We start from the raw sequence: 24,226 nt of genomic DNA, 5'->3' as shown, positions 1-24,226 counted from the left end.
CAAAAAGAAAAGCTAGGACCAGATGGCTTCACAGACTACTCCTACCAAACATTTAAAGAAGAATTAATGCTAATCCTTCTCAAACTCTTCCAAAAAGTTGAAGAGTTACCCTGATTCACAAAGCTAGATAAGGACACTACAAGGAAAAATATAAAACAAAAAACTACAGACCAGTATTGTTGATGAACAGAGATATAATAATTCTCAATAAAATACTAGAAAATTGAATGCACAGCACATTAAAAGTATCACATAGCACAACCAAGAAGGATTTATCCCTGGGATAAATGTATGCTGAACAGATGGTTCAGCATACACAAGTAAAAAAATATGATACATCACATTAATAGAATAAAAGACAAAAATCATATGATCATCTCAATAGATGCAGAAAAAGCATTTGACAAAATTCAACATCCTTTCATATTAAACTCCTAGGGACAGAAAGTAGTTAAATTGAAAATCCTACTACGAACATCATACTGAACAGTGAAAAACTGAAAGCTTTTACTCTAAGATGAGTAGCAAGGCAAGAAATGCTCACTCTGGATACCTTTATTCAATATAATACTGGAAGAACTAGCCAGAGAATTTAGACAAGAACAAGAAATAAAGGCATACAAAACTGGAATGGAAGACATGAAAATGTCTCCTTTTACTAAAGACATAATCTTATATCCTTAAGACTACTAAAACACTATTAGAATATGGACCACATCTTCCTTATCCATATTCAGAATAAATGAATTCAGTAAAGTTTCATGATAAAAAAATCAATATAAAAAATCAGTTGTACTCCTCCCATACACTAATGACTATAAAAGGAAATAAAACAATCTCATTTATTATAGCATCGAAAACAATAATATGCCTAGGAATAAATTTCACCAAAGAAGTGGAGGATCTATACACCAAAAACTGTTAAGACACTAATGAAAGAACTCTGAAGACACAAATAAATGTAAAGATATCCTGGGCTCAAGGATGGGATGAGTTATTATCATTAAAATGTCCATACTACCCAAAGACATCTATAAAGCCATGTTCTCTCTCAAAATTCCAATGTCAAAAAAAATTTCCAATATCAATTTTTCACAGAATTCCAATTTTTCACAGAAATAGAAAAAAATACAAAAATTCACATGAAACAAAAAATGACTCAAAACAGCCAAAGCAGCCTTGAAGAAGTATAAAGCTGAGGCCTTATATTTTGTTTTTACAATATATTATGAAGCTATGGTAATCAAACAGTATGGTGTTTGTATAAAAACAGACATAATAGAACAATGAAACAACTAAGAGCTCAAAATAAACCCACATATAAAGGTCAACTAATACTTGACAAGAGAGCCAAGGATACTCAACAGGGGAAAGGATAGTTTCTTTAAAAAAAAAAAAAGGGGGGTGGGGTGGGGTGGTGGTGTTGGGACAACCGAATACTCACATACAAAAAAAATGAAATTGGACCCCTAATACCACTCACAAAAATGAACTGGACTTCCAAAGGAAAAATTAAAAAGGACTGAAATAAAATCATCCTTAGAATTAAGGACTTGCAAATGTAAAATTCCTAGAAGAAAATAGAGGAAAAAAGTTCCCTGACATCAGTTTTGGCAATGATTTTTTGGGAAATGACACCAAAAGCAAAACCAACAAATGAGTTCTCAACAAATGAGACTACATTAAATTTAAAAAGCTTTTGTACAGCAAAAGAAACAATCAACAAAATGAAAAGGCAACCTACAGGATGGGAGAAAATATCTGTAAATCGTGTATCTGATATAGGGTTAATACCTAAAAGGTGTAAGAAACTCAAACTCAATAGAAAAAAAAAAGAAAAAAAAAAAAAAGATTTAAAAATGGACAAAGGATCTGAATAGACATTTTCCCCAAAGAAGATGTACAAATCACCAATAGGTAAATACAAAAGTGCTCAACATCACTAATCATCAGGGAAATGCAAATCAATACCACAATGACAGATCACCTCATACCTCATAAAGCAGAATGGCTATTATTAAAAAGAGAAGAGATAAACGCTGGCAAGGATGTGGAGTAAAAAGAATGTAAATTGGTAGGAAATTTAAACTGCACTCTTGGTAGGAATGTAAACTGGTGTAGCCACTATGGAAAAGAGTATGGAGGTTTCTCAAAAATTAAAAAAAAAAACTACCATATGATCCAGCAACACCATGTCTGGGTAAAAGGAAATGAAATGATGATCTCAAAGAGATATCTGCATTCCTATGTTCAGTGAGGCATTATTCAGAATAACCGAGACATGAAGCAGCCTAACTGTCCACTGATGGATGAACAGATAAAGACGTGGTACACACACACACACACACACACACCCCTGAAATATTATTCATTAAAAAAAAAAGGAGGATATTCTGCCATTTGTGACAACACAGATGGACCTTGAGGGAATTATTTTAAGTGAACTCAGACAGAGGAAGACAAACACTATATATTCTCACTCAATATGGGGGATCTGAAAATACCGTACTCCTAAACACAGAGTAGACTGATGCTGGGTTGTGGGGGAAAGGGGAAGACCTTGGTCAACAGGTACAGACCTTCAGACATAAAACGAATACGTTTCAGGGATCTAATGTAAACCATGGTAACTACAGTTAACAAAACCATACTGTATATTTCAATGTTGCTATGAGAATAGATACTAAAATCTCTCACCATAAGAACAACAAAATGGTAATTATGTGAGGTGAAGGACATTTTAACTGACCTTACTGCGGTAAACATTTCTGCAACATATGCGTGCACCAGGTCACCGCACTGTGTGTCTCCACCTAGCACAGTGTTATATGTCAATTACACCTCAACACAACCAGAAAAAAATCAATAGTCAACTACAAAGCAGGAGTCGAAGGCACACTTAAAATCCCCACATTATTCTCACTAATGTTCATGAGACTTTGCATCCCCTACAATGATTGTGAAACCATACTACTGAGTTGTTGAGCTCTCAATAAACCTCAGAAAGAAGAAACAAACTTTTATTAATCCACAGAAGGATTTTGAAAAATTTTTTAATGATTTCTAGGAAAACAAGTTAAATAAGATATTAGTACTATTAGAACTAATATTAGTTAATATTAGTGTTCAAGGGGGGCGCCTGGGTGGCTCAGTGGATTAAGCCGCTGCCTTCGGCTCAGGTCATGATCTCAAGGTCCTGGGATCGAGCCCTGCATCGGGCTCTCTGCTCCGCGGGGAGCCTGCTTCCTCCTCTCTCTCTGCCTGCCTCTCTGCCTCTCTCTCTGCCTGCGTCTCTACCTACTTGTGATCTCTCTCTGTCAAATAAATAAATTAAAAAATAAAAATAAAAAAAAAATATTAGTGTTCAAGGGATCAGATTGTCATTGTCAAAAAGGACAAACACTGGATTAAAAAATCCTTTCTGAGGGGTGCCTGGGTAGCTCAGTCATTAAGCGGCTGCCTTTGGCTCAGTCATGATCCCAAGATCTTGGGATCAAGCCTTGCATCAGGATCCCTGCTCAGCGGGAAGCCTGCTTCTCCCTCACCCACTCCCCCCTGCTTGTGTTCCTTCTCTGGCTGTGTATCTCTCTGTTAAATAAATAAATCTTTAAAAACAATCCTTTCTGAGTAAATAAATTGCAAGTATATACACATTTAAGAGCTGATTAGGGCCTTTTTGTGGAAAATAGCAGAACGAAACTTAAAACATTATTACACAAGCTAAAAACAAAAGAATTTACAGCATATTAAAATTTAGAGACTTTTCAATTATTCTGATACTAGTTTTACTGATCTGAAAAAAAACTGAACAAAATTAATGTAGTGTAAGCACTTTGTTGTGTCTCTCATTGCTTAGGAAATCATACCTCGTAAGAGTTGTTCCTGTTTTACCACAAGCCCCTGGTACTTTTTAAAGGTTTTTTCATAATCTTTTCTCAAGGTTTGGTTTTCAGGGTCTTCATCAAGTAAGCAACTTAAGTTAAGGATCATCCATACTCACTGAAGCAAAGAAAACCTACTGAAAAATACTATGAAGAATACTACTATTATATTTTATGTGCAGTATTATCTAGCTATTTTCTCTAACCAATCATTTAAAACTCAAATATTCATCTTTGCACAATAACTGTTAGAACTTCTGAACCAAGGGCTCAAAGATATGCTTGGAGACCTTGGGTGAACACATGTTTGGGTTGTTACCAAATACCTGAATCCACAGGAATTTTATGAAAATATCTTACAAATACATACAAGTCTCTTTCAACATATTAACAAGTGGATCCATGAACCAAAAGGATTACTGCGTTAGAGAGTGTTTTAGTTAATAAGAATACTAAATTCCACCTCAGACATATGCCCAGAATATTCAAAGAATGTTGATCAGATCTAAAGCTCTTTCGTACCCTCTTAAAGACTCAACAGCAAAAGACAAATATCCCGAAGTTAGAGGTCAACAAAAATTTTAAATTACATCTTATGGCCCCAAATAATCCCCTGGACACCTGTAAAAATAATCAATTATTTCAGTGCGACTTCAGGATCCCCAAGCACTTAAAAACTTCCTCCTTGTTGACTGCTGCTTGTGTCAAAACACAAGGACTCTCCTGCAATTCAGTATGTCTCATAATCCACGATATGTCATAATTTAATTGAAGCATTTTTTTCCATTCTTAGTGATTCATGAATAATGATGCCTCTTAACAATCAACGGTAGCTGATACCTGTAGGAATACGATATGTCCTAAAATATCAGTTCCTGTCACCGAACAATCACAAAATATAAATTAATGATTGCTAAAAGTTCCATTAGTAGTTTTCTCCATACCCTACCTATTTAATGAATTTTGGGTATATTTAGGAGACTTGTGATTCCAAAAATGATCTAAAGTCTCCAGGATTATTGAACTGTCCACAGAGTTTAATTCAACACCAATCTAGAAGTCCAAAGCTCATAGCACAAATAGAAAATTTCTATACCTTGAAAGATCCTAACTAAGAAAGGTCAAAGCTGTGTGAGTATTAGGGTACACTTTCAGATTATCATGAGGATTCCATGATGGAGAGGCAAGAAACATGATACTCTGCACAGCAGGAATACTATTCTTACTTTTTTAAAGAGATCAATAAATATGGGGTTCAAAGGAAAATTACCAGTATGGTTGTTGAATAAGCCTTTTGAAAAAGCAAGGGCCTTCGATCTAGAAAAATTAACTGTAGAAGCAATATGATGAATATGTTCAAATACAAGAAATGTGATGTTTAAGAGACTCCCCTTAAGTCTCTATTGCTTTAGCATGCAAGATCAGATTGAAGGGACAGAAGTTATTGACAAGAGGATTTTAGTACACTAAAGCAAATAACATGAGTAATAAATAGGCTATCAAACCATAGAATGAACTAAATCGAAAAGCAGTGACATTGTCAAAGAAGAGAGTAAATAACCAATTTGTAAGGGAAGCTACAGAAAAGATTCCTGTATTGAAGGATAGGTTAAAATAGATCATTTTTTAAGATTCTTTTCCTTGGTTCCATCATTGTGCAGGCCTCTCAAATGTGTATGTGTTAAGAAGTTTTGTACTTACTTATTAGCAAAATAGAATTTAAAACTCTGTTCACCAAATTCATACCCATTCCAATCAAAGTCACCTTATGACATAGACAGAACTACATAAACAACAGTGGTGAGCCAGACATCAGCTAACCAAAGGACCTTAGGGACATAATGCTACAGCCACTTAGAGACTCACCAGTTCAATCACCTAGGACCACTATTATCTGCTCCTTCTATCTTATCAACCGAACAAAGAGATAAAAAACATACGCCAAACTATATTCATTCTGATAGTCTCACTCTTCATCTTAACCTTCAACACTCTTTTATTTTTCCAAATAATGTAAACGGCAAGAAAACCCCCAAACTATCCCACCCATCCAAAGCTCACAGCAACAATACTGGGGTGAAATGCCACTCTAAAAGGATATCAGCCTTCTTCTTCTTAGAGAGTTCTTCTTGCCACAGCTCATGTCTTTTTAATTCATGATCAATGATATTCATACAGAGAGCTCCAATTTTATAGTGAGTGATAAGTCCATGAAACTGAGAAAAGCTTTAAAGAAGAGATTTTAGTTATGTATTTGAAGCAATGTTTTTTACATTCAGGAAAGTTATTTTGGATAAACACTTGAACATTGGTACAATTAATGTAGAACATAAATGGGATATATATATTTCAATAAATGAATATATCCAAGGTATACTATGAAGACCTGAAATTATAAGATTACTTTATATATATTACCCTTACCTGAAATAAAATTATTTTTAAGTTAGAAATGAAATAAAGTGCATTTTTTGTAGTCAACCACCATTTTAACTATGCAGATACTCTCAAAGTTTCAGACTGCTGTAAAATAAAACTAATAATGCAACAATACTAATATTAAATAAAATAGATTACCAGAGAGTAAGCCAGTAAAAAATTAGCAATCAGGTTTTTACATATGTTTCCTACACAATTCATTCATACATGTATTTATTCAATAAATACCTATCTGTTAATGCTGGCACATTTTTAGAATAGAGGCAATTCTCTGGAGATTGGCTAGAAACTTTTCACAATATCTCAATAAACATCTTTCTAGAGAATATATGTATATAAATAGCATATATGGATACATAGCAGTTATACATACATGTACACATACATATATATACATGTACAAATATATATACACACATATACATATATACACTGGCACTTACTCTGGGTCATGCTTTACTCTAAAAATTATCCAAAAATAGTATTATTACTGTCCAGTTTACAGATAAGGAAATTGAGGCACAGAATTAGGTAATCAAGAACACACAGGCAGTAAACAGCAGTACTTGGATTCAAATTCACTCTATTTCCAGAGTTCATACTCTCAAATTCTAAACCAATTTACTATCCTATTCTGTGTGTATCCATGTACATGCATGGGTCAGTATAGACTGAATGAAGGACAGAACAATGGAGAGGACAGAGAAAGGGAAAGAGTGTAAGAGTTCAGAGGCAGGGCATGGGTAGACACACAGGAAGACTGAGCAAACCCATAATCCACAATCCAAACCACTGACAGAGTGAAACACAGATAGACTTCTATTTCTATTTCCTTATTTTTATACTTACCTGGAAAAGCAAAAAAAGATGTAAATTATATTTGTAGCTAACTCAACACTTTGTTTCCAATCTTCTCTTAGGACTCTTGCTAACGCACCAAGGGCAGTTTCTAAAGAAAAAAGGAACATGCAAAAATGATCAATCGCCTTGCCTGTGGTATAAAGGGTTATTGGTTTTAAATGTCTACTCATTAATAAATAACAAAGCTAAGATAGAACTGGGACAAAAAAGGAGGATGCTTCTTTCCAACACAGAAAACTGTTTTTAAAACTGAAATACAACTTTTACTTAGAAACCCATATCTATGATTTAGATAAAGTAACATAATAAGGACATTATGGGTGACAAAATAACAAAAAGACCATTTCTTTCTTGTTTGTATTTCCACTTGTAATCTTGCTACTGCAGTGACATTTTTTGTTTGTTTTTTTAAATCTGATTTAATGTGTTTGTGAAGAAGGAAAAAACTAGAATGAGCCTAAAAAAAAATGAGAAATTTAGCAGGCTAAAACTAGCTCCACTGAAGCAAATTAATAACCAGCTAAAGCAGGAGGAGTCAAGATGGCGGAGAAGTAGCAGGCTGAAACTACATCAGGTAGCAGGAGATCAGCTCGATAGCTTATCTAAACATTGCAAACACCTACAAATCCAATGGGAGATCGAAGAGAAGAAGAACAGCAACTCTAGAAACAGAAAATCAACCACTTTCTGAAAGGTAGGACTGGCGGAGAAGTGAATCTAAAATGACGGGAAGATAGCCCGCGGGGGGAGGGGCCGGCTCCCGGCAAGCGGCGGAGGAACGGAGCACAAAATCAGGACTTTTAAAAGTCTGTTCCACTGAGGGACATTGCTCCAGAGGCTAACCCAGGGTGAAGCCCACGCGGGGTCAGCGTGGCCGCAGGTCCCGCAGGGTCACAGAAGGATCGGGGATGTCAGAGTGTCGCAGAGCTCGCAGGTATTAGAACGGAGAAGCCGGCTTCAGAGACAGAGCCGAGGACTGAACTCTCAGCTCGGGGTTACCTTGAACTGGTCGCGGGCTGGGTGAGCTCGGAGCGCGGCTAGAGGCTGGGGATACGGGAGTGATTGGGTGCTGTCCTCTGGGGGCGCACTGAGGAGTGGGGCCCCAGGCTCACGGCTCCTCCGGGCCGGAGACTGGGAGGCCGCCATTTTCATTCCCGTCCTCCGGAACTCCACGGAAAGCGTTCAGGGAACAGAAGCTCCCAAAAGCGAACCCGAGCCGATTACTTAGTCCGGCCGCCAGTAAGGGCGGGGCAATCCCGCCTCGGGCAAAACACTTGAGAGTCACTACAACAGGCCCCTCCCCCAGAAGATCAACAAAATATCCAGCCAGGACGAAGTTCATCTATCAAGGAAAGTAGGTTCAACTCCTAAGAAAGCAGTGCAATTCCAGAGGAGGAGAAAGCAAAGCACGGAACTCATGGCTTTCTCCCCATGATTCTTTAGTCTTGCGGCTACTTCAATTTTTTTTTTCTTTTTTCTTTTTTCAATTTTTTTTCTTTTTTCTTCTTCTGCTAAATTTTTTAAAACTTTTACCCTTTTCTTTTTTAATGTTTTTTGACTAGTTTATCTAAATATATATATTTTTTCTTTCTTTGTTATATTTTTTTCTTTATTTGTTTTATTTTTTAAATTTTTTTCTTTTTTTTTTCTGAACCTCTTTTTATCCCCTTTCTCCCCCCCACAATTTGGGGTCTCTTCCCATTTGGTTACAGCGCATTTTTCTGGGGTCTTTGCCACCCTTTTAGTATTTTATTTGCTCCTTCATATCCTCTTATCTGGACAAAATGACAAGGCGGAAAAAATCACCACAAACAAAAGAACAAGAGACAGTACCGAAGGCTAGGGACCTAATCAACACAGACATTGGTAATATGTCAGATCAAGAGTTCAGAATGACGATTCTGAACATTCTAGCTGAGCTCGAAAAAGGCATGGAAGATATTAGAGAAACCCTCTCTGGAGATATTAAAGCCCTTTCTGGAGAAATTAAAGAACTAAAATCTAACCAAGTTGAAATCAAAAAAGCTATTAATGAGGTGCAATCAAAAATGGAGGCTCTCACTGCTAGCATAAATGAGGCAGAAGAAAGAATTAGTGATATAGAAGACCAAATGACAGAGAATAAAGAAGCCGAACAAAAGAGGGACAAACAGCTACTGGACCATGAGGGGAGAATTCGAGAGGTAAGTGACACCATAAGACGAAACAACATTAGAATAATTGGGATTCCAGAAGAAGAAGAAACAGAGAGGGGAGCAGAAGGTCTATTGGAAAGAATTATTGGAGAGAATTTCCCTAATATGGCAAAGGGAACAAGCATCAAAATCCAGGAGATGCAGAGAACCCCCCTCAAAGTCAACAAGAATAGGTCCACACCCCGTCACCTAATAGTAAAATTTACAAGTCTTAGTGACAAAGAGAAAATCCTGAAAGCAGCCCGAGAAAAGACGTCTGTAACATACAATGGTAAAAATATTAGATTGGCAGCAGACTTATCCACAGAGACCTGGCAGGCCAGGAAGAGCTGGCATGATATATTCAGAGCACTAAACGAGAAAAACATGCAGCCAAGAATACTCTATCCAGCTAGGCTATCATTGAAAATAGAAGGAGAGATAAAAAGCTTCCAGGACAAACAAAAACTGAAAGAATTTGCATACACCAAACCAGCTCTACAGGAAATATTGAAAGGGGTCCTCTAAGCAAAGAGAGAGCCTTAAAGTAGTAGATCAGAAAGGTACAGAGACAATATACAGTAACAGTCACCTTACAGGCTAATAATGGCACTAAATTCATATCTCTCAATAGTTACCCTGAATGTTAATGGGCTAAATACCCCAATCAAAAGACACAGGTTATCAGAATGGATAAAAAAACAAAACCCATCAGTATGTTGCCTACAAGAAACTCATTTTAGACGCGAAGACACCTCCAGATTTAAAGTGAGTGGGTGGAAAACAATTTACCATGCTAATGGGCATCAGAAGAAAGCTGGGGTGGCAATCCTTATATCAGATCAATTAGATTTTAAGCCAAAGACTATAATAAGAGATGAGGAAGGACACTATATCCTACTCAAAGGGTCTGTCCAACAAGAAGATCTAACAATTTTAAATATCTACGCCCCTAACGTGGGAGCAGCCAACTATATCAACCAATTAATAACAAAATCAAAGAAACACATCAATAATAATACAATAATAGTAGGGGACTTTAACACTCCCCTCACTGAAATGGACAGATCATCCAAGCAAAAGATTAACAAGGAAATAAAGGCCTTAAATGACACACTGGACCAGATGGACATCACAGATATATTCAGAACATTTCATCCCAAAGCAACAGAATACACATTCTTCTCTAGTGCACATGGAACCTTCTCCAGAATAGATCACATCCTGGGTCACAAATCAGGTCTCAACCGGTATCAAAAGATTGGGATCATTCCCTGCATATTTTCAGACCACAATGCTCTGAAGCTAGACCTCAATCACAAGAGGAAAGCTGGAAAGAACCCAAATACATGGAGCTAAACAGCATCCTTCTAAAGAATGAATGGGTCAACCAGGAAATTAAAGAAGAACTGAAAAAATTCATGGAAACAAATGATAATGAAAACACAACTGTTCAAAATCTGTGGGACACAGCAAAGGCAGTCCTGAGAGGAAAATATATAGCGGTACAATCCTTTCTCAAGAAACAAGAAAGGTCTCAAGTACACAACCTAACCCTACACGTAAAGGAGCTGGAGAAAGAACAAGAAAGAAACCCTAAACCCAGCAGGAGAAGAGAAATCATAAAGATCAGAGCAGAAATCGATGAAATAGAAACCAAAAAAACAATAGAAAAAATCAATGAAACTAGGAGCTATAAGATTGATAAACCCCTGGCCAGACTCATCAAAAGAAAAGAGAAAGGACCCAAATAAATAAAATCACGAATGAAAGAGGAGAGATCACAACTAACACCAAAGAAATACAGACAATTATAAGAACATACTATGAGCAACTCTACGCCAACAAATTGGCCAATCTGGAAGAAATGGATGCATTCCTAGAGACATATAAACTACCACAACTGAACCAGGAAGAAATAGAAAACCTGAACAGGCCCATAACCAGTAAGGAGATTGAAACAGTCATCAAAAATCTCCAAACAAACAAAAGCCCAGGGCCAGACGGCTTCCCAGGGGAATTCTACCAAACATTTAAAGAAGAACTCATTCCTATTCTCCTGAAACTGTTCCAAAAAATAGAAATGGAAGGAAAACTTCCAAACTCATTCTATGAGGCCAGCATCACCTTGATCCCAAAACCAGACAAGGATCCCACCAAAAAAGAGAACTACAGACCAATATCCTTGATGAACACAGACGCAAAAATTCTCGCCAAAATACTAGCCAATAGGATTCAACAGTACATTAAGAGGATTATTCACCACGATCAAGTGGGATTTATTCCAGGGCTGCAGGGTTGGTTCAACATCCGCAAATCAATCAATGTGATACATCACATTAATAAAAGAAAGAACAAGAACCATATGATACTCTCAATAGATGCTGAAAAAGCATTTGACAAAGTACAGCATCCCTTCCTGATCAAAACTCTTCAAAGTGTAGGGATAGAGGGCACATACCTCAATATTATCAAAGCCATCTATGAAAAACCCACCGCAAATATCATTCTCAATGGAGAAAAACTGAAAGCTTTTCCGCTAAGGTCAGGAACACGGCAGGGATGTCCATTATCACCACTGCTATTCAACATAGTACTAGAAGTCCTAGCCTCAGCAATCAGACAACAAAAAGAAATTAAAGGCATCCAAATTGGTAAAGAAGAAGTCAAACTATCACTCTTCGCAGATGATATGATACTATATGTGGAAAACCCCAAAGACTCCACTCCAAAACTGCTAGAACTTGTATAGGAATTCAGTAAAGTGTCAGGATATAAAATCAATGCACAGAAATCAGTTGCATTTCTGTACACCAACAACAAGACAGAAGAAAGAGAAATTAAGGAGTCAATCCCATTTACAATTGCACCCAAAACTATAAGATACCTAGGAATAAACCTAACCAAAGAGGCTAAGAATCTATACACAGAAAATTATAAAGTACTCATGAAAGAAATTGAGAAAGACACAAAGAAATGGAAAAATGTTCCATGCTCCTGGATTGGAAGAATAAATATTGTGAAAATGTCTATGCTACCTAAAGCAATCTACACATTTAATGCAATCCCTATCAAAATACCATCCATTTTTTTCAAAGAAATGGAACAAATAATCCTAAAATTTATATGGAACCAGAAAAGACCTCGAATAGCCAAAGGAATATTGAAAAAGAAAGCCAAAGTTGGTGGCATCACAATTCCGGACTTCAAGCTCTATTACAAAGCTGTCATCATCAAGACAACATGGTACTGGCACAAAAACAGACACATAGATCAGTGGAACAGAATAGAGAGCCCAGAAATCGACCCTCAACTCTATGGTCAACTAATCTTTGACAAAGCAGGAAAGAATGTCCAATGGAAAAAAGACAGCCTCTTCAATAAATGGTGCTGGGAAAATTGGACAGCCACATGCAGAAAAATGAAATTGGACCACTTCCTTACACCACACACGAAAATAGACTCCAAATGGATGAAGGACCTCAATGTGAGAAAAGAATCCATCAAAATCCTTGAGGAGAATGCAGGCAGCAACCTCTTCGACCTCAGCCATAGCAACATCTTCCTAGGAACAATGGCAAAGGCAAGGGAAGCAAGGGCAAAAATGAACTATTGGGATTTCATCAAGATCAAAAGCTTTTGCACAGCAAAGGAAACAGTTAACAAAACCAAAAGACAACTGACAGAATGGGGAAGATATTTGCAAACGACATATCAGATAAAGGGCTAGTATCCAAAATCTATAAGGAACTTAGCAAACTCAACACCCAAAGAACAAACAATCCAATCAAGAAATGGGCAGAGGACATGAACAGACATTTCTGCAAAGAAGACATCCAGATGGCCAACAGACACATGAAAAAGTGCTCCACGTCACTCGGCATCAGGGAAATACAAATCAAAACCACAATGAGATATCACCTCACACCAGTCAGAATGGCTAAAATTAACAAGTCAGGAAATGACAGATGCTGGCGAGGATGCGGAGAAAGGGGAACCCTCCTCCACTGTTGGTGGGAATGCAAGCTGGTGCAACCACTCTGGAAAACAGCATGGAGGTTCCTCAAAATGTTGAAAATAGAACTACCCTATGACCCAGCAATTGCACTACTGGGTATTTACCCTAAAGATACAGACGTAGTGATCCGAAGGGGCACGTGTACCCGAATGTTTATAGCAGCAATGTCTACAATAGCCAAACTATGGAAAGAACCTAGATGTCCATCAACAGATGAATGGATAAAGAAGATGTGGTATATATACACAATGGAATACTATGCAGCCATCAAAAGAAATGAAATCTTGCCATTTGCGACGACGTGGATGGAACTAGAGAGTATCATGCTTAGTGAAATAAGTCAATCGGAGAAAGACAACTATCATATGATCTCCCTGATATGAGGACATGGAGAAGCAACATGGGGGGTTAGGGGGATAGGAGAAGAATAAATGAAACAAGATGGGATTGGGAGGGAGACAAACCATAAGTGACTCTTAATCTCACAAAACAAACTGGGGGTTGCTGGGGGGAGGTGGGATTGGGAGAGGGGGAGGGGGCTATGGACATTGGGGAGGGGAGGCGAACCATAAGAGACTATGGACTCTGAAAAACAACCTGAGGGTTTTGAAGGGTCAGGGGTGGGAGATTGGGGGAACAGGTGGTGGGTAATAGGGAGGGCACGTTTTGCATGGAGCACTGGGTGTTGTGCAAAAACAATGAATACTGTTATGCTGAAAAAAATAAATAAAATGGGGAAAAAAAATAACCAGCTAAAGCTTATACACACAAAAATAAATCTATTTTAGTGTTATGTTAAATTAATGCCAACAGGCGTAAATAAAACAAATCTTTTCCACAAAATTAGCTTCAGGGTAGAATAAACATCTCTGCTAGATTTTTATCTTTAGAAGGGGAAAAACTTAATGAACTGATTAATGAGAATTACCATCTATTAAGTAAACATAAAGCAACGAGACCAGTTTCAAATTAGAATTGTTATATGGCTTACCAAATCTTAAAATATTAAAGCATTAAAGGAAATATCTGTGTGTTATACAGAGATCATAATTCAACTTTCTATAATAGGCACTCAGAATCTACTGTACTTCATGGACTGAGTTATTAGTATTTGTTATGGTAATGAAAGTGTTCAACTTGTTTGTGCTCTTGGCCAGATTATGAAACAAGTATCATTAATCTACTTAGTGAGACATTTTTCAAACTAGAAAACATCTATAATTTCATAATGTTATTTATACTCACAATGCAGAGTACTGGTATACCATATGATCTGAACAAAACTTCTGGAGTGAAGTAAATAGGTAGGCAATATACATTAACATGTAAAGGCCCCACAAAGTTTTACTTAATAATCTAGTTAACTCTATTTATCCAGCATTACTATTTCACCACTATAATCCAGGGGGAACAGTATTTCTTAGAATATACAGTTGGCCCTTGAACACACTGGCTTGAACTGTGTGGGTCCATTTATATGGGGATTTTTAAAAATAAATATGTATTTTATATTATGATTGAAAAGTAAGGTAGAAGTTGCCAAATGACTAGAAGGGCAGGCAAAGGAGAGATGCAGTGAAGCCTGAAATAGTAGGGCTCTTGCGTACTCCTGGCACTTCTCACCCTACTCACTATCACTGAGGTCTTGAACTGAGAGATGCAAAGGAACCAGCTCTGGGGAGAGATTCTCACCGCAGTGGTGGGGCAGGGCCAGTCATGGGCCAAAATTGGCCAAGGACCACAGAATAACCTGCCTGTCCCTGACACACCACCCCCCACTCCTCCCCCAAGGTAAGAGGTCCAGAACACTGGAGCCAAGGGCACCAAGTGGGAACCTAGCATGTAGAATGGACAGCAGGGGTGCTGTCCATGGTGCTGAAAGCTCTCCAAAGTGAGGAGCTAACACATCCAGGGAACTGGCAGTTCACCACTTGACAGCATCTCCTATAAGCAGAAACTGCATTAGAACTTCATAAAGGGGGTCTGATGGAGCAAGCAGTCTAGAGAGACAGGTAAAGGTATTCTTCCTTCCCTTTAATTATAATTAAAATTCCATTATAATTTTTAGAGTGTATAGATAAAGTGATCTCAAAAATCTCAAAATAATATATTAAAAAATGTACAAGACCAGTAACACCTATTTTGAAAAAATCGATAAATTGGAACACTTCTCCTACCTATTCTAAAACTCTATTCAAAATACAAAACAAAACATCACATGCACATTATCAAATAGATCAAAAGAAAAGAAAAGAAAGCATTAAAATGTATCTATGAAAGTATCAGAACAGTACATGGCACAGAATAAGCTTTCAAGAAATATCCATTGCATAACAGAATGGCAGGCATTTAACAGAAAAGGCATTTCAAATCTTTGGAGGAAGGAGGAGTTATTCACTAAGTAGGTTGGAATAACTGGCCATTGAACATGCAGAAAACTTACACCGCTACCTCTTACTTTCAACAAAAATGAATTCCAGAACCAAGTATTTCTGAAACAACCAATGTAAAGACCTCCAAACATCACTCCTCCACAAGTGAATTAAAACACTGGTAAAAAGTGACTAACTTTTTTAGAACCCTGGAAATTAACTACATTTTGCAACAGTTAAGAAATATGGCTGAACCTTAGTAAGAGCAGTAAAAACTCTGTTTCAACTTGCCCTAATTCTATCCCCTCTGAGTAACTTTGTGGAAGCCTTGGAAACCAACAGCACTGCAATTTTAATATCTGTGAAAAAGAGCACCAAAGCAGCAACTGGAAGAGGCAGAACAATTTGGCACTCCTGAAAACCCCTACTCCAGTGAGCTGTCACTATGTGACCTATCTGGATATCTGCTGGAAAGCTCCATTCTCAGGGTTTGCATTTATTCTACCTGACTCAGAAATTGCTTTGTACAGGTTTATACCCAGGGCATTTGTGGAAAACCACTAATGGCAACATTGTAACTGCATGTGGTAGCCTTGCCAGTTGGGGTTAACAAGAGTCTGACCAAAACACCTTAAAAGGAAAAACCAGGGGAATGAGATATTCACAAGGTCTTTGAAAAGCTCCAATAAATTCCTGGGAAACTAGAAGGTCATATACATGTGCAGGTATGTGCTGATACCTGGGAAAGACCTAAGAAAGACCTACTCTCTCATCTCTGGCCAACCCAGGCAATGGACAAGCATGAATTAAACTCTAAGGGCTTGAGAGTTCCTGGCAGGCTCCATCAGTACAGCATGAGACTCTTGATCTCAGGGTCATGAGTTCGAGCCCCACCCTAGGTGTAGAGATTAACTAAATAAGTAAAAAAAAGTTTTAAAAAAAGTAAAGGCTAAGGTCTTGTAAACTATCTGCTTAAATACTGAAGACATGCTCCAACAGACACACAGACACAGCCCCTCAGCAAATGCTGGGACACTTAGGGCCAGGCATTTAAAAAACCTCTATCCAGGGGTGCCTGGGTGGCTCAGTGGGTTAAAGCCTCTGCCTTCAGCTCAGGTCATGATCCCAGGGTCCTGGATCGAGACCCACATTGGGCTCTCTGCTCCACAGGGAGCTTGCTTCCTCCTCTCTCTCTGCCTGCCTCTCTGCCTACTTGTGATCTCTGTCTGTCAAATAAATAAATAAAAATCTAAAATAAAATAAACCTCTATCCAATCATTAGTTAACACTAAACTAACTGAGCTAGAAAGCTCCAGTGGCAGCACAAAGAATACAGACTTTTCAGAATTAACCCAAGAAACTCATTAAACCAACAGTAAATATAACATGCTCTAAAGGGAGTGCCCCAAAGTACTTCAACACAATTAAAAACTAAAAGATATGTGAGAAAACAGGATGCTATGTCCTGTACTCAGTAAACATTGGAGTCAATAGGAATTGTCCATGAGGAAGCTTGGATGTTGAATTCATGAGACAAAGACTTTAAACTAGCTATTGTAAATATATTCAATGAACTAAAGAAGACTATCAAAAGATTTAAAGAAATGTATGGGAAGGTAGGAGAATGATGTCTCATCAAACAAATAATATCAATAAGGAGATACAAATCACAAAATATGAACCAAATGAAAATTCTGGAGTTATAAAGTACATCTGAAATGAAAAGTTTGTCAGAAGGTCTTAATAGCAGATGTGAACTAGAAAAAGAAAGAATTGACAAATTAAAAGGCAGGCCAATTATGATTATCCAGTCTAAGACACTGAAAGAAAAAATAATGAAAAATAAATAGAGACTCAAAGACATATCGGGCACCAAACAATCATACTAACATGGAGTCCCAAAAGGAAAGGAGAGAGAAAAAGGAGCTTAATGAATATTTAACAAAATCATGCTCAAAATTTCCCAAGATTGATGAAAAACATGAATCTGCAGATCCAAGGAGTTCCATGAACTCCAAGTAAGACAAACTAAAAAAAACCTAAACACATCGTCATCACACTGGTAAAAGCCAAAGGCGAAGAAAATGTTGAAAGCAGCAAGAAGAAAGCAGCTCAATAGTTACACAGAATCCTTAGTAAGATTAACAGCCAATTTCATATCAGAAACCATGGAGACATGAAGACAATGGGGTGGTATAGTCAAAGTACTTGAAGAAAAAGAGAGTCAAATAAGAATTCTACATCCAGCAAAACTACCACTCAAATACCAAGGAAAAATTAAGTCATTCCTATTCCTAGGTAAACAAAAATTTAAATAATTTGCTGATATTAAACCTTCCCTATGAGAAATACTAAAGGGAATCCTTCAGACTTAAATGAAAAAATACCAGAGAAGAACTTAAATCCACACAAAGAAATAAAAAGCACTGTAAATATAACTATATTAATAAAAAGACAGTATAAACATATTTCTGATTGTATCCTTCTGTCTGATTAAAAAACTCATACATTAATAATCATATTACTGTGCTGATAGGCAAATAATGCATAATGATGTACCTTGTATTACTATAATAGTACAAAGGAGTGGAGAGGGAATACAGGTATATTGGAGCAAAGTTTTTACATACTATTCAAGTTAAATTACTATTAATTTGAACTAGATTATTTTAATTTAAGATGGTAACTGTAATTCCAGGGCAAACACTCAGAAAAGAATTCAGGAAAACATAATAAAAGAACAGCAAAAGGATTAAAATGATATACTAAAAAAATGCCCATTTTACATAAAAGAAGGCAGTAATAAGGGGCTATAGAAACAAAAATGATAAAAGATACAGAAAACAAATACAAAGTGTTAAATAACAAGCTCACTTTATGAATAATTACATTAATGGTAAATAGACAAAACACTCTAATCAAAAGAGAGAGACTGGCAGAATTAAAAAAAAAAAGCATGATCCAACTATATAGTTTCTACAATACAAACATTTAGATTCAAAGGCACAAATAGGGTGAAAGTAAACAGATGGAAAAATATATGATATAAAAAAGAGACAACAGGGGCGCCTGGGTGGCTCAGTGGGTTAAAGCCTCTGCCTTCGGCTCAGGTCATGATCTCAGGATCCTGGGATCGAGCCCCGCATCGGGCTCTCTGCTCAGGGGGGAGCCTGTTTCCCTTCCTCTCTCTCTCTCTGCCTGCCTCTCTGCCTACTTGTGATTTCTGTCAAATAAATAAAATCTTAAAAAAAAAAAAAAAAGAGACAACAGATTGAGAGAAACTATTTCTAGGCACATAAAAGAAAAAGGATATTAATGATATAAATTTATATACTAAATTATTTATGTAAAAAGGATATATTTCTATAAGTAGAAATATAAATATATGTATAGTCACACACACACACACACACACACAACACACACACACACACACACACACACACACACACAAATACTTAAGAGGGGAATACAGACTTCACAGGGTAGGAACTCCAAAAGTCTGGTGACATGAGGAAAAAAGCAAATTTCATTAGAAATCAGGGAAATGCAACTTAAAACAAAGAGAACTTGTTCATTACCATAACACAATGTAAAAAAATTTAAAGTTTGATTGCTTTCATATTCCACTGGTCTGGGGACAGAGCAGCACAACCATTTTGGAAGGCAGTTTGGCAAAGTACCTTAGAACATTATGACCTGTATTTCTGTATGACCTCTATTTCTGTGTACACACCTTAAAGAACCCCTTGCTTGTGATGAAACCAGGGAGGAAGACAAACCATAACAGACTCTTCCTCTTAGGAAACAAACTGAGGATTGCTGCAGGGGATGGGGCTGGGAAGATGGGGTAACTGGGTGATAGACACCAGGGAGGGCATGTGTTGTAATGAGCATTGGGTATCGTATAAGACTAATGAATCACAGACCTGTATCTCTGAAACAAATAATACATTATATGCTAATTAATTGAAAAAAATAAACTCAATAAATTAAATGGGCTATGGGATTTATGGAATTGAGTCGGAAGAAAAATAAACACAAAATCCTGTGGTTCAGACTACATAAAAACAAACAAAAAAAGCCCCAGCTTCTGTTCAGTTTAAATGCAATAGGATTCTGGTCGCTGCTGCAGGAACACAAGTGTCAGTAAATACCCATGCTTTATTTTTCTTTAAAGATTTTATTTATTTATTTGAAAGAGAGAGAGAGAGATCACAAGTAGGCAGAAAAGCAGGCAGAGGGGGAGAGGGGGAAGCAGGCTCCCCACTGAGCAGAAAGCCCCATGCGGGGCTTGCTCCCTGGCCCCGGAGATCATGGCCTGAGTTGAAGGCAGAGGCTTAACCCACCGAGCCACCCAGGCACCCCTGGATCCATGCTTTAAATAGATGGCTTTATATTTGAAAGAAGGAGGAGGAGAAGGAGAAGGACGAGGAGGAAGTAGAGGAGGAGGAGGAAAAGAAGGAGGAGGAGAAGAAAGGAAGGAGAGGGGAGAAGAAGGAGAAGGAGGAGGAGGAGAGGAGAAGAAGCAGCAGCAGCAGCAGCAGGACAAGGAGATCAGGAAGAAGAAATGTACAAAGATGTTCACTGAAGCAATATTTCCACAGAAAAATTTGGAAACATATAATGACCAATCAATATGGCTAAATGGCTAAATGGGATGGCTACAGCTTATATAAGCGTCATAAAAAAGCAATAATCGAACATAGTTTAAAAACTAATTAGATTACGGGGCACCTGAGTGGCTCAGTCGGTTAAGGGTCTGCTTCTGGCTCAGGTCATGATCCTAGAGTCCTGGGATTGAGCCCCACATCAGGGTCCCTGCTCAGTTGGTGAGCTTCCTTCTCCCCCTCCTCTCTGCTTGTGCTCTCTCTCACTATTTCTCTCAAATAAATAAATAAAATCTTTAAAAATGTTATTATATTATATATATATCCATCTGCATGTAATCTCGAAACATTACTATAAGAGAAAAAATTAACAAAAAGTAGTATGATATTATTAATATAAATTTTTATAAAATAATACTAAGTAAAAAATTCATATATATATGTATATATACATACATATATATATAAAGCATTTATGAAAAAGATCTAGAAGAATGAACACACTCCAAACTCAGATTATAGAGTAATGGTCAACAGGGGTTCACGTGTAATATTCTAATTCTTTTTTTTTTTAATATTTTATTTATTTAACAGAGAGAAATCACAACTAGGCAGAGAGGCAGGCAGAGAGAGAGGAGGAAGCAGACTCCCTGCGGACCAGAGAGCCCGATGCGGGGCTGGATCCCAGGACCCTGAGATCATGACCTGAGCCGAAGGGAGAGGCTTTAACCCACTGAGCCACCCAGGCGCCCCTATTCTAATTCTTTTTAAAAAATATATGAGTTGCAACCAGATGGACATCACAGATATATTCAGAACATTCCATCCCAAATCAACAGAATACACATTCTTCTCTACTGCACATGGAACATTCTCCAGAAGATATCACATCCTGGGTCACAAATCAGGTCTCAACCAGTACCAAAAGACTGGGATCATTCCCTGCATATCTGCAGACCACAGTGCTCTGAAGCTAGAACTCAGTCAAAAGAGGAAAGTTGGAAAGAACCCAAATACATGGAGGCTAAAGAGCATCCTACTAAAGAATGAATGGGTCAACCAGGAAATTAAAGAAGAACTGAACAAAATTTATGGAAACAAATTATAATGAAAACACAACTGTTCAAAATCTGTGGGACACAGCAAAGGCAGTCCTGAGAAGAAAATACCCAGCGATACAAGCCTTTCTCAAGAAACAAGAAAGGTCTCAAATACGCACCCTAACCCTACACCTAAAGAAGCTGGAGAAAGAACAGCAAAGAAAGCCTAAACCCAGCAGGAGAAGAGAAATAATAAAGATCAGAGCAGAAATCAATGAAATAGAAACCAAAAGAACAGTAGAACAAATCAATGAAACTAGGAGCTGGTTCTTTGAAAGAATTAATAAGATTGATAAACCCCTGGCTAGACTTATAAAAAAGAAAATAGAAAGGACCCAAATAAATAAAATCATGAATGAAAGGGGAGAGATCACAACCAGCACCAAAGAAATACAATTATAAGAACACATTATGAGCAACTATGAAGCAAGATGGGATCGAGAGGGAGACAAACCATGAGAGACTCTTAATGTCACAAAACAAACCTGAAGGTTGGTGGGGGGAGGGAGGGATGGAGAGGATGGTTGGGTGATGGATATTGGTGAGGTTAAGTGCTACGGTGAGTGCTGTGAAGTGTGTAAACCTGGCGATTCACAGACCTGTACCCCTGGGGCTAATAATACATTAAATGTTAAAAAAAAATTAAAATTAAAAAAAATATATGAGTTGTACTAAGGAGGGTACTTATTGCATGAAGAACTGGGTGTTACATGTAAACAATGAATCTTGGATCAGTGCATCAAAAACTAATGATGTACTGAATGGTGATTAACATAACATAATTTTATATATATACACACATATATATGAAAAATATATGGGTTGCATAATTTTAAAAATACTTAAAATGTACAAATTTCCTGCTTGGCATGTTGGTAACAACCTCGGACTTCCTGGACAGTTCTTTGTATTCATTCTCCAAGCTATAAAGTACAGGTGTGTACTGTACAGCTTCCATAAGAGAAGCATGAAAATGACAAAAAGATTTTCTCTGTCATGTGTTGGAAAATCAGAGAATTATGACATCTTCCAGATTTTATTTTCGGCAGAAGTATAGTCAGAAAACCATGTATTTAAAGTAATTCAATAATGGTATTACTGAGAAAAAAGATTTTAAGAGCATCATATCTCCTTTTTCTTTATTGCCTACACATCTAATGAAAGGAGAGCACCAAATACAATCTAAATAAATTTATAAATGTTAATAAATATTTTTGCTGTGCTACAGAAAGAAAACTAATTTTGGAACTCTAACCAATTTAATAAAGCATATACATATGTGTGTAAATGTCAGAAGTTTGATTTTGTATCCTAACCAAAAGGATAAAAGTCTTCCAGAGCAGAAGAACTAGAAGATACAGTATCATTAATACTTTATTTTTGTTGTTTAAACTCTTAAGTAAAAAATTTTTCATAAAAAGTCTGGGAAACAAATGCATTCCTAACTTTGGTATCATTATAGATTTCTCCTCTACTATGATAGACTTAAAAACCATATTATACAACAATTTTTCTATTTTTAATAATTATAGATATAAATCACCATTCAGTAGTAGTTCTTCCAAGTTATCAGGATTTCGAGCAAGCTGCAGGATCAAAGCAGAACCCCGAACTTTGTCAGGAATATCTTCATATAATAACTCAATGTATTCATCCATATCGTTAATGTTAGCAACTTCATCAATCTGAAAGGAAGAAGAGGAATTACTCCAAAAGAACAATATTTAACAAAACCACTGTTAAAAGAATCATACTTTGTGGTCAATATACTGCTCTTTTAATAACAGATAAGTTTTCAAAGGACTCATAGTAGCTATCCTCTTGTAGAGGGGAAAATTAGACCTTTGGGCACTAGGACTCCAATACAAAAGTAGTTATAAACCACATGAAAATGGGAAGTATATAAACTCTAAAACTGGCCTATTAATGTAAAGTATCTCAAATTTAATGCAAAATAATTTATATCTACTTCAATAGGTTAAATAATATTTCAAAACATAAGGCAATAATATTTAAAACATTTCAAAACTTATCAAAAAAATTATGTCTAAAAAACATAACACTACTTTTGCCTGTATGAAATACTAAATATCTACATCTTCCAGGTACTTCTAAGTTGAGTAATTTAAAAAATTTCCATACGTATGTACAATTACTGTATGAATTATTGATAGGAAAAGGCAACAACCTTACAATCAATCAGTTCTCTAGTAGATCAGAATATAGTCTTACCTCCATTCCTTCAAAAGGAGGTGGATCTTTAGGCTTGCTTGATTTTTCTTTTTTTTCTGTAAAAAGATTTTGTTTTTAATGAGAAGAACTGGGTTTTAGAGTTTCTGGGTAATTTTTATTTTCAGCAGCTGAGTTTAATTATGGATGAGCTGGGGATCTTAAAATTGAATAGTTTATGGAATCTTTTTTCCAAGAGATAAAAAAATAAAAAATGTTCACTATAATCCAGCTGTTCTAATGAGGATATCAAGGATATAAATGAATAAAATCTATAAATGATCCCAAAGTCATAACTTCATTTCCTTTCACATTAACTTTTTGGGTATATAAATAGCCAGACTTGCCAACAGCAAGCAAAATAATCCCTAATTCACATTCAAGGTGGGAGGAGGAAAATCAATAAGGCAAAGGTACATTAATGGGTTGACTAATATAAAAACCGAAATTTAAAAAATCACTTAGGGTAATGAACCACATAAATAAGTATTACTGTTTTGTTTCAATCACTTTTAGGGTGCAAGGTTTTTGGCTCTGAAATA

At 36.7% G+C, this 24,226-nt stretch overlaps 1 protein-coding gene across 2 annotated transcripts in view; it reads right to left on the bottom strand.

The window, feature by feature from the left end:
* Positions 1-24,226, bottom strand: part of KIFAP3 (kinesin associated protein 3) — a 173,574-nt gene that overhangs the window by 120,039 nt on the left and 29,309 nt on the right. For both annotated transcript variants that reach the window (XM_045983200.1, XM_045983199.1), the window contains exons 4-8: positions 23,688-23,743; positions 22,999-23,140; positions 7,170-7,269; positions 5,983-6,107; positions 3,867-3,965 (exon numbers count right to left, since the gene is read on the bottom strand). In XM_045983200.1, coding sequence (XP_045839156.1) covers positions 3,867-3,965; positions 5,983-6,107; positions 7,170-7,269; positions 22,999-23,140; positions 23,688-23,743 — 522 coding nt within the window. The remainder of the gene's footprint in view (positions 1-3,866; positions 3,966-5,982; positions 6,108-7,169; positions 7,270-22,998; positions 23,141-23,687; positions 23,744-24,226) is intronic.

This window comes from Meles meles, chromosome 17 (assembly GCF_922984935.1).
Source record: "Meles meles chromosome 17, mMelMel3.1 paternal haplotype, whole genome shotgun sequence".
NCBI lineage: Eukaryota > Metazoa > Chordata > Mammalia > Carnivora > Mustelidae > Meles > Meles meles.
This window is presented reverse-complemented; position numbering and strand designations above follow the sequence as displayed.